Source organism: Salmo salar, unplaced genomic scaffold, assembly GCF_905237065.1.
Source record: "Salmo salar unplaced genomic scaffold, Ssal_v3.1, whole genome shotgun sequence".
NCBI classification, from domain to species: domain Eukaryota; kingdom Metazoa; phylum Chordata; class Actinopteri; order Salmoniformes; family Salmonidae; genus Salmo; species Salmo salar.
This window is the reverse complement of record NW_025548604.1, coordinates 10,001-22,500: the sequence shown is the minus strand read 5'-3', so window position 1 is coordinate 22,500 and position 12,500 is coordinate 10,001. Positions and strand designations below refer to the sequence as shown.

The following is a 12,500-nucleotide window of genomic DNA, read 5'->3' as shown; positions in this document are numbered from 1 at the left end:
AGAGGAACCAGTCCATGGTAGTGTATAACTGTAGTGTCCTAGAACAGAGGAACCAGTCCATGGTAGTGTATAACTGTAGTGCCCTAGAACAGAGGAACCAGTCCATGGTAGTGTATAACTGCAGTGCCCTAGAACAGAGGAACCAGTCCATGGTAGTGTATAACTGTAGTGCCCTAGAACAGAGGAACCAGTCCATGGTAGTGTATAACTGTAGTGTCCTAGAACAGAGGAACCAGTCCATGGTAGTGTATAACTGTAGTGTCCCAGAACAGAGGAACCAGTCCATGGTAGTGTATAACTGTAGTGTCCTAGAACAGAGGAACCAGTCCATGGTAGTGTATAACTGTAGTGTCCCAGAACAGAGGAACCAGTCCATGGTAGTGTATAACTGTAGTGTCCCAGAACAGAGGAACCAGTCCATGGTAGTGTATAACTGTAGTGCCCTAGAACAGAGGAACCAGTCCATGGTAGTGTATAACTGTATTGTCCCAGAACAGAGGAACCAGTCCATGGTAGTGTATAACTGTAGTGTCCCAGAACAGAGGAACCAGTCCATGGTAGTGTATAACTGTAGTGTCCTAGAACAGAGGAACCAGTCCATGGTAGTGTATAACTGTAGTGTCCCAGAACAGAGGAACCAGTCCATGGTAGTGTATAACTGTAGTGCCCTAGAACAGAGGAACCAGTCCATGGTAGTGTATAACTGTAGTGTCCTAGAACAGAGGAACCAGTCCATGGTAGTGTATAACTGTAGTGTCCTAGATCAGAGGAACCAGTCCATGGTAGTGTATAACTGTAGTGTCCCAGAACAGAGGAACCAGTCCATGGTAGTGTATAACTGTAGTGCCCTAGAACAGAGGAACCAGTCCATGGTAGTGTATAACTGTAGTGTCCTAGAACAGAGGAACCAGTCCATGGTAGTGTATAACTGTAGTGTCCCAGAACAGAGGAACCAGTCCATGGTAGTGTATAACTGTAGTGTCCCAGAACAGAGGAACCAGTCCATGGTAGTGTATAACTGTAGTGTCCCAGAACAGAGGAACCAGTCCATGGTAGTGTATAACTGTAGTGTCCTAGAACAGAGGAACCAGTCCATGGTAGTGTATAACTGTAGTGCCCTAGAACAGAGGAACCAGTCCATGGTAGTGTATAACTGTAGTGTCCTAGAACAGAGGAACCAGTCCATGGTAGTGTATAACTGTAGTGCCCTAGAACAGAGGAACCAGTCCATGGTAGTGTATAACTGTAGTGTCCCAGAACAGAGGAACCAGTCCATGGTAGTGTATAACTGTAGTGTCCCAGAACAGAGGAACCAGTCCATGGTAGTGTATAACTGTAGTGCCCTAGAACAGAGGAACCAGTCCATGGTAGTGTATAACTGTAGTGTCCCAGAACAGAGGAACCAGTCCATGGTAGTGTATAACTGTAGTGCCCTAGAACAGAGGAACCAGTCCATGGTAGTGTATAACTGTAGTGTCCCAGAACAGAGGAACCAGTCCATGGTAGTGTATAACTGTAGTGCCCTAGAACAGAGGAACCAGTCCATGGTAGTGTATAACTGTAGTGTCCTAGAACAGAGGAACCAGTCCATGGTAGTGTATAACTGTAGTGTCCTAGAACAGAGGAACCAGTCCATGGTAGTGTATAACTGTAGTGTCCCAGAACAGAGGAACCAGTCCATGGTAGTGTATAACTGTAGTGTCCCAGAACAGAGGAACCAGTCCATGGTAGTGTATAACTGTAGTGTCCTAGAACAGAGGAACCAGTCCATGGTAGTGTATAACTGTAGTGTCCCAGAACAGAGGAACCAGTCCATGGTAGTGTATAACTGTAGTGTCCCAGAACAGAGGAACCAGTCCATGGTAGTGTATAACTGTAGTGTCCCAGAACAGAGGAACCAGTCCATGGTAGTGTATAACTGTAGTGTCCCAGAACAGAGGAACCAGTCCATGGTAGTGTATAACTGTAGTGTCCCAGAACAGAGGAACCAGTCCATGGTAGTGTATAACTGTAGTGTCCCAGAACAGAGGAACCAGTCCATGGTAGTGTATAACTGTAGTGTCCCAGAACAGAGGAACCAGTCCATGGTAGTGTATAACTGTAGTGTCCTAGAACAGAGGAACCAGTCCATGGTAGTGTATAACTGTAGTGTCCCAGAACAGAGGAACCAGTCCATGGTAGTGTATAACTGTAGTGCCCTAGAACAGAGGAACCAGTCCATGGTAGTGTATAACTGTAGTGTCCCAGAACAGAGGAACCAGTCCATGGTAGTGTATAACTGTAGTGTCCCAGAACAGAGGAACCAGTCCATGGTAGTGTATAACTGTAGTGTCCCAGAACAGAGGAACCAGTCCATGGTAGTGTATAACTGTAGTGCCCTAGAACAGAGGAACCAGTCCATGGTAGTGTATAACTGTAGTGTCCTAGAACAGAGGAACCAGTCCATGGTAGTGTATAACTGTAGTGCCCTAGAACAGAGGAACCAGTCCATGGTAGTGTATAACTGTAGTGTCCCAGAACAGAGGAACCAGTCCATGGTAGTGTATAACTGTAGTGTCCCAGAACAGAGGAACCAGTCCATGGTAGTGTATAATTGTAGTGCCCTAGAACAGAGGAACCAGTCCATGGTAGTGTATAACTGTAGTGTCCCAGAACAGAGGAACCAGTCCATGGTAGTGTATAACTGTAGTGCCCTAGAACAGAGGAACCAGTCCATGGTAGTGTATAACTGTAGTGCCCTAGAACAGAGGAACCAGTCCATGGTAGTGTATAACTGTAGTGTCCCAGAACAGAGGAACCAGTCCATGGTAGTGTATAACTGTAGTGTCCCAGAACAGAGGAACCAGTCCATGGTAGTGTATAACTGTAGTGTCCCAGAACAGAGGAACCAGTCCATGGTAGTGTATAACTGTAGTGCCCTAGAACAGAGGAACCAGTCCATGGTAGTGTATAACTGTAGTGCCCTAGAACAGAGGAACCAGTCCATGGTAGTGTATAACTGTAGTGTCCCAGAACAGAGGAACCAGTCCATGGTAGTGTATAACTGTAGTGTCCCAGAACAGAGGAACCAGTCCATGGTAGTGTATAACTGTAGTGTCCCAGAACAGAGGAACCAGTCCATGGTAATGTATAACTGTAGTGCCCTAGAACAGAGGAACCAGTCCATGGTAGTGTATAACTGTGGTTTCCCATAAACAACAGCTGGAAGAAAGGCCTTGTAGGAACTTACTGTCTAATCTCTCCACTGGGACAGAGAGAAAACACACCACACACACACACACACCAGAGGGCCATTACACTGGGCTTGGCTCCTGACTAATTGTTTTGCTGGTTTTTATTGTCAGTGTATCGACGTAGAGGCTTCCAGTGCCGTGTTAGAAAAGTGTTTATCTAGGAATCACATTATCTATCCTCTCTGTAGACCAGATAGGTTGGATATTGTCTCCTTAGTCCATGTAATATATTGCTTACCACATGCTCGTGGTGTAATCTGTGTGTGTGGGGGAGGGGGGGCGGGCAGGAAAGCTTGGTGGGTAAAGCCAGCTGATCCTGTCAACATGAAACAGAGATGAGAAAACATGCTTTATCCGCTGTCCTACTTCCTGCACCCTTCGGGCGGCACGATTTACAGATGGAAATGGTCCATTTACACAAATGACAACACGTGTCACTCAATTCAGCGCTTCCTAGTTCCAGGTATCAAACCATGTAACAAAGTTATTTCAGTTATATTAAAACCAGGAAAATCTGGAGAGTCCCCTGCTGATTCTAGACCCATAAGTTTAATAAATTGTGACAATAAAATAATAAGAAAGCTTATAAGCAATAGCATGGTACAAGTCTTACTACACGTGATACATATCAATCAAACACGGTTTATTAAAAATAGACACTTACAAACAAATACAAGAACGTGTTTCAGTTTAATACAATACGCAAAAAATATAAGATGTAGACAAGATATAGATTTATTAATAATGGCTGTATATAAATATTGTATATTGTATATCCCCTAAAGAAAAAATATACACAAAAAGTACATGATCTGATGAAATTGCTTTAGTAAGGGGCACAAGACAGGGATGTCACCTCTCCCCCTCCTGTTTTCACTGGCAATTGAACCGCGTGCAGAAAGAATTAGACAAGACCCAAACGTAACAGGTATCAATGTTGGTAAATATGAACATAAACTCAACTTTTTTACACATAATCTCCTGATATTCCTGACCAATATTGAAAACTCAATGCCCCCTTCGCTAAAACTATTTTCAGAATACTCAAAAATCTCAGGATATAAAATGAACGTTGGGTAAAAAAAAACAGAAAAAAATGGCAATAGGTAAAATAATAATTCAGGATCTACAGCAATCCTTTAAGGGGACCACATCAAATATGAAGTACTTAGGATAGGTTGGAACCAAAATTATTTTCCAATCATTTCGTTCTGAACAAAACAACTTTTGTTCTGTTCCACTGTTCCGACCAGCAAAATAAAGTTCTGAACTGGTTCGAATCCCCAAAAAGTACTGGTTTATGTATCGTTCCTTTTTTCTGTTCCTTTTTTAATCTGTGAAATCTATTGTTTTTACATTTAGCTCATTAAATGACTTAACCTATCAGTGCAGATAGAGCAGGCAAGCTAGTTGTTTACATGCGTGTTGGACAGACAAGTGTAGCCTATGGCGCAAGATGCGACAGAAATGTTATGGGTGGGGAGAGAGAAAAGAACAATATGAAATCAGATCTAGTTAAATGGAACAGTCTTCCCATAAATCTTACAGGTAGAATAAACATCTTCAGAATGGCATGGCTCCCAAGGTTTTCTATATATTTTCGGTAATACCAATTACCACACCGATGACATTCTTTAAAAATGTGAGTGGTTTTACGTCGATACACTGACAATAAAAACCACCGAGAGTGGTTTTAACCTTGTATCAACTCACTACCCAAGGCTTTTACTTGCTACATATAGTTAAATGCACTAAAGAGGAACAATGGGTCCATATTGAAGATGTGCATGCTCATCCATCACCAGAATCTTGTTATGTGTCTATTTTCAAAGTATAAAGAACTATTAAAACCGTCCTAGTTTAGAACACTAAAACAATATGGAAGAAAATGAAACGTGTTCTACAAGAACCAATATCCCTCCCTGAAAACACCCCCCATGGAACAATCCTTGGATAGCTTTTCAGAAGTCTCCGATAAAATGGTCCTCATGGAAAACCAAAGGCATAGAAACCGTAAATTACTTATAAATAGGAATTACTTTTATTGACGGCTTTAAAAAGCCATGACAGCTTTAAAAAGTCATTTTGGATCGACCAATGTAGATGTGTTAAAATACACACACACACACACACACACACACACACACACACACACACACACACACAGACAGACAGACAGACAGACAGACAGACAGACAGACAGACAGACAGACAGACAGACAGACAGACAGACAGACAGACAGACAGACAGACAGACAGACAGACAGACAGACAGACAGACAGACAGACAGACAGAGACACAGACACAGACTAAAATAGGTCACAGGGAACATAGTCTATCCCCACATACCTAAATTGAAGCAGCACTGCAAGCACACACACACACACACACACACACACACACACACAGATACAAACTGTAGTGTAAAATGACAAATAAAATGATGAATGAACGTATGAGTGGGCTAACACAGTCTTTAGCTCAGTGGGATAACACAATCTTTAGCTCAGTGGGATAACACAGTCTTTAGCTCAGTGGGATAACACAGTCTTTAGCTCAGTGGGCTAACACAGTCTTTAGCTCAGTGGGATAACACAGTCTTTAGTTCAGTGGGCTAACACAGTCTTTAGCTCAGTGGGCTAACACAGTCTTTAGCTCAGTGGGCTAACACAGTCTCTATCTCAGTGGGCTAACACAGTGTTTAGCTCAGTGGGCTAACACAGTCTTTAGCTCAGTGGGCTAACACAGTCTTTAGCTCAGTGGGCTAACACAGTCTTTAGCTCAGTGGGCTAACACAGTCTTTAGCTCAGTGGGATAACACAGTCTTTAGTTCAGTGGGCTAACACAGTCTTTAGCTCAGTGGCTAACACAGTCTTTAGCTCAGTGGGCTAACACAGTCTCTATCTCAGTGGGCTAACACAGTGTTTAGCTCAGTGGGCTAACACAGTCTTTAGCTCAGTGGGCTAACACAGTCTTTAGCTCAGTGGGCTAACACAGTCTTTAGCTCAGTGGGATAACACAGTCTTTAGCTCAGTGGGCTAACACAGTCTTTAGCTCAGTGGGATAACACAGTCTTTAGCTCAGTGGGATAACACAGTCTTTAGCTCAGTGGGCTAACACAGTGTTTAGCTCAGTGGACTAACACAGTCTTGTGATGCCCAGATGACCCAAATCAAACCCAATCAGTCACACTGGACATTACATCCCATGGTACAATGCCAGAGATATTACTTAGCAAAGAGATCTCAATGAGTCTGGACTGCTCCTTTACGACTTTGTGAGTCCTTCAAATAAAATGTCCTCATAAACTAAAAGCCCTAGGACCCAACCCAAATCCTCAGAGGTAGCAGAATAGTGGAACAGAGTCCACCGCAGGCTAGTAGAGGAGAGACGGCTACGGTCACTCAAACACTAGCTGTCCTCCATACACCTAACCTCCACACATCTCTACCTCTACCCAGCTGATGAGCTGTCCTCCATACACCTAACCTCCACACATCTCTACCTCTACCCAGCTGATGAGCTGTCCTCCATACACCTAACCTCCACACATCTATACCTCTACCCAGCTGATGAGCTGTCCTCCATACACCTAACCTCCACACATCTCTACCTCTACCCAGCTGATGAGCTGTCCTCCATACACCTAACCTCCACACATCTCTACCTCTACCCAGCTGATGAGCTGTCCTCCATACACCTAACCTCCACACATCTATACCTCTACCCAGCTGATGAGCTGTCCTCCATACACCTAACCTACACACATCTCTACCTCTACCCAGCTGATGAGCTGTCCTCCATACACCTAACCTCCACACCTTTACCTCTACCCAGCTGATGAGCTGTCCTCCATACACCTAACCTCCACACCTCTACCCAGCTGATGAGCTGTCCTCCATACACCTAACCTCCACACATCTCTACCTCTACCCAGCTGATGAGCTGTCCTCTATACACCTAACCTCCACACATCTCTACCTCTACCCAGCTGATGAGCTGTCCTCTATACACCTAACCTCCACACCTCTACCTCTACCCAGCTAATGAGCTGTCCTCCATACACCTAACCTCCATATCTCTACCTCTACCCAGCTGAAGAGCTGACCTCTATACACCTAACCTACACACCTCTACCTCTACCCAGCTGATGAGCTGTCCTCCATACACCTAACCTCCACACCTCTACCCAGCTGATGAGCAGTGTAGTGTATTATATAATGTGGTAGTGTATTATATAATGTGGTAGTGTATTACATAATGTGGTAGTGTATTACATAATGTGGTAGTGTATTATATAATGTGGTAGTGTATTATATAATGTGGTAGTGTATTATATAATGTGTTAGTGTATTACATAATGTGTTAGTGTATTACATAATGTGGTAGTGTATTATATAATGTGGTAGTGTATTATATAATGTGGTAGTGTATTATATAATGTGTTAGTGTATTACATAATGTGTTAGTGTATTACATAATGTGGTAGTGTATTATATAATGTGGTAGTGTATTATATAAGGTGGTAGTGTATTATATAATGTGATAGTGTATTACAAAATGTGGTAGTGTATTACATAATGTGATAGTGTATTACATAATGTGGTAGTGTATTACATAATGTGGTAGTGTATTACATAATCTGGTAGTGTATTACATAATGTGTTAGTGTATTATATAATGTGGTAGTGTATTATATAATGTGGTAGTGTGTGTTACATTTACTATGCTGTCAAAAACGGCGTGTATGAAATGTTAATGGTATTGTTGTAAAGACAGTGTGGTCTTCTCCCTGTCTGTCGGTCTGTCTCTAGGTGGGGAGGTTCTTTGGAGAAGTTGACGGCTCAGTGATGGCACGCCTTATCAAGATGGGCATGTTCAAAAGGTAAGACAGTAGTCTAGATAACACCTTCTACTGTTCTATATCTCATGATAATACCTTCTACTGTTCTATATCTCATGATAATACCTTCTACTGTTCTATATCTCATGATAATACCTTCTACTGTTCTATATCTCATGATAATACCTTCTACTGTTCTATATCTCATGATAATACCTTCTACTGTTCTATATCTCATGATAATACCTTCTACTGTTCTATATCTCATGATAATACCTTCTACTGTTCTATATCTCATGATAATACCTTCTACTGTTCTATATCTCATGATAATACCTTCTACTGTTCTATATCTCATGATAATACCTTCTACTGTTCTATATCTCATGATAACACCTTCTACTGTTCTATATCTCATGATAATACCTTCTACTGTTCTATATCTCATGATAACACCTTTTACTGTTCTATATCTCATGATAACACCTTCTACTGTTCTATATCTCTAGATAACACCTTCTACTGTTCTATATCTCATGATAATACCTTCTACTGTTCTATATCTCATGATAATACCTTCTACTGTTCTATATCTCATGATAATACCTTCTACTGTTCTATATCTCATGATAATACCTTCTACTGTTCTATATCTCATGATAATACCTTCTACTGTTCTATATCTCATGATAACACCTTCTACTGTTCTATATCTCATGATAATACCTTCTACTGTTCTATATCTCATGATAATACCTTCTACTGTTCTATATCTCATGATAACACCTTCTACTGTTCTATATCTCATGATAACACCTTCTACTGTTCTATATCTCATGATAATACCTTCTACTGTTCTATATCTCATGATAACACCTTCTACTGTTCTATATCTCATGATAACACCTTCTACTGTTCTATATCTCATGATAATACCTTCTACTGTTCTATATCTCATGATAATACCTTCTACTGTTCTATATCTCATGATAACACCTTCTACTGTTCTATATCTCATGAAAATACCTTCTACTGTTCTATATCTCTAGATAACACCTTCTACTGTTCTATATCTCATGATAACACCTTCTACTGTTCTATATCTCATGATAACACCTTCTACTGTTCTATATCTCATGATAATACCTTCTACTGTTCTATATCTCATGATAACACCTTCTACTGTTCTATATCTCATGATAATACCTTCTACTGTTCTATATCTCATGATAATACCTTCTACTGTTCTATATCTCATGATAACACCTTCTACTGTTCTATATCTCATGATAACACCTTCTACTGTTCTATATCTCATGATAATACCTTCTACTGTTCTATATCTCATGATAACACCTTCTACTGTTCTATATCTCATGATAACACCTTCTACTGTTCTATATCTCATGATAATACCTTCTACTGTTCTATATCTCATGATAATACCTTCTACTGTTCTATATCTCATGATAACACCTTCTACTGTTCTATATCTCATGATAATACCTTCTACTGTTCTATATCTCTAGATAACACCTTCTACTGTTCTATATCTCATGATAACACCTTCTACTGTTCTATATCTCATGATAACACCTTCTACTGTTCTATATCTCATGATAATACCTTCTACTGTTCTATATCTCATGATAACACCTTCTACTGTTCTATATCTCATGATAATACCTTCTACTGTTCTATATCTCTAGATAACACCTTCTACTGTTCTATATCTCATGATAACACCTTCTACTGTTCTATATCTCATGATAACACCTTCTACTGTTCTATATCTCATGATAATACCTTCTACTGTTCTATATCTCATGATAATACCTTCTACTGTTCTATATCTCATGATAATACCTTCTACTGTTCTATATCTCATGATAATACCTTCTACTGTTCTATATCTCATGATAATACCTTCTACTGTTCTATATCTCATGATAACACCTTTTACTGTTCTATATCTCATGATAATACCTTCTACTTGTCTATATCTCTAGATAACACCTTCTACTGTTCTATATCTCATGATAATACCTTCTACTGTTCTATATCTCATGATAATACCTTCTACTGTTCTATATCTCATGATAACACCTTCTACTGTTCTATATCTCATGATAATACCTTCTACTGTTCTATATCTCATGATAATACCTTCTACTGTTCTATATCTCATGATAACACCTTTTACTGTTCTATATCTCATGATAACACCTTCTACTGTTCTATATCTCTAGATAACACCTTCTACTGTTCTATATCTCATGATAACACCTTTTACTCTCTCATTTTACATCTCAAACTGCTTTACTTTGTAAAACACTTGCCATGTTGCGTTTGGTTATTAGTGTAACATATCATACTGTGTGTCATCACAGGGTTAGCCCTTTGATTTGATTGGCTGGGTCGGGTTTCTCTTACATCTACTGTACACCCTATTCCCTTTATAGTGCACTTCTTTTGACCTGGGCCCATAGGCAATAGGGTGACATTGGGGACACCCCCATCTCTTTCATCATGTAGCTGCGTTGAGGATCTTTCATCTGTGTCTCTGATGTAGAAACACTCCTGAGTGAAGTGATTCTATCTATAACAGTTCAAAGAAATGTGAGTGTTTGATTTAAGAGGATATTACGCAACCTGTTTCTGTGTGTCTCTGTGTGTCTTCAGGGTCTCTCTGTACGACTACCAGGCCATGTGTAAGATGGGAGGACATTCTGCCAGCAGCGCCAGACCCCTTCTTAGTGTGAGTATACATTATAACAACAGTCTCTGTGCACTGAATCCATTTCCTCTCTCTTGTTTCTCTGAGAGTCATTCTATGTTGTGTATCTTTCTTTATCACATACTGTGTGGCTGCATGCTCATTGGATGTCTAGACTCGGTCACGGTGAAGCACTCTGTGACAAATGTTTCTCTCTCTCTCTCTCTCTCTCTCTCTCTCTCTCTCTCTCTGTCTCTCTCTCTCTCTCTCTCTCTCTCACTCTCTCTCTCTCTCTCTCTCTCTCTCTCTCTCTCTCTCTGTCTCTCTCGTCTGTCTGTCTGTCTCTCTCTCTCTCTCTCTCTGTCTCTCTCTCTCTCTCTCTCTCTCTCTCTCTCACTCTCTCTCTCTCTCTCTCTGTCTGTCTCTCTTTCTCTCAATCCCTCTCTCTCCTCTCTACAGCCCTTCTATGGTCTGGCGGCTGCTTTAAAGTGGTTCCTCACCAACTTCCTACTGTAAGTGTGTCAGAGAGATCAGAGGTCGTTGGCTGCTGGTAGCTAGTTAATTCTCAAGAGCCATTACAATGTACTGTCACTTGTTCTGTATGTATGGCTCTCTCCTTCTCTCCTTCTGTCCTTCACTCCTTCTCTCCTTCACTCCTTCTCTCCCTCCATCTCTCTTTCACACCTTCACTCCCTCTCTCCCTCTCTCCCTCTCCCTCTCTCATCACTCCTTCTCTTCCTCTCTCCATCTCTCCTTCTCTCCCTCTTTCCATCACTCCTTCTCTCCCTCTTTCCTTCACTCCATCACTCCTTTTCTCCCTCTCTCCATCTCTCCTTCCCTCCCTCTCTCCATCACTCCTTCTCTCCCTCTCTCATCACTCCTTCTCTCCCTCTCTCCATCTCTCCTTCCCTCCCTCTCTCCATCACTCCTTCTCTCCATCACTCCTTCTCTCTCTCTCCCCTATCTCATCACTCCTTCTCTCCTTCTCTCCCTCTTTCCTTCATTCCTTCTCTTCCTGTCGCTCGCGTTCTCTTTCACTCATCTTCTTTCTTTCTCCTTCCTTCTCTGTAGATTTTTACTGGAGTTCAACATCTGTGGTCTCTGGCACTCTGACCGCTTTGCTGAAGGTAAACAGTCCAGTAAAGAGCATTCATTCCTATTCACCTCATTCAGCTTCCGTGTGTTGTGTTGCACTGTTTGGCTTCAATGTCCCAATCTGTGTGTCTCTCATGTTGTCTCCTGTCCTGACCACACCCACCCATGTCTCTATCACCATCATCATCATCCTCATCATCACCTGTCAATCATTCTCACCACCTCATTCCTCCCACCCAGCCAAGCCTGGCTTCAAAGGTACAGATTAAACCTATTGGGTGCGTGCGCATGCGTGCGTGTGTGTGTGTGTGTGTGCGTGCGCCTGCGTGCATGTGTGTGTGTGTGTGTGCGTGCGCCTGCGTGCGTGCGTGTGTGTGTGTTTTGTATGGCAACAGACGATGAGAGGATGTACTGTATCTATCTAATCTATATGATATATTTCAAGTTGATCAGGGTCAGATAGATTCACAGTAACGACAGCTAGTAAATCATTCAAGAGTCTGACATGTTGAAAGTGTATCCTCACAGTCATTAAGATGTCAGTCACCATGCATGGGTTGATATGCTGTTATGACAGCTGTAATACAGACAGACTCTATCATCACTTACTAG

The 12,500-nt window shown here is 41.5% G+C and overlaps 1 protein-coding gene across 2 annotated transcripts in view; it reads left to right on the top strand.

Annotated features, from left to right (window-relative positions):
- Positions 1–12,500, top strand: part of LOC106596386 (voltage-dependent calcium channel subunit alpha-2/delta-4-like) — a 32,450-nt gene that overhangs the window by 13,456 nt on the left and 6,494 nt on the right. The window contains exons 5-9 of one of the 2 annotated variants that reach the window (XM_045712541.1): positions 8,049–8,119; positions 10,760–10,835; positions 11,253–11,305; positions 11,865–11,920; positions 12,129–12,146. In XM_045712541.1, the coding sequence (XP_045568497.1) occupies positions 8,049–8,119; positions 10,760–10,835; positions 11,253–11,305; positions 11,865–11,920; positions 12,129–12,146 (274 nt within the window). The remainder of the gene's footprint in view (positions 1–8,048; positions 8,120–10,759; positions 10,836–11,252; positions 11,306–11,864; positions 11,921–12,128; positions 12,147–12,500) is intronic. The other variant, XM_045712542.1, reaches the window with a different exon arrangement.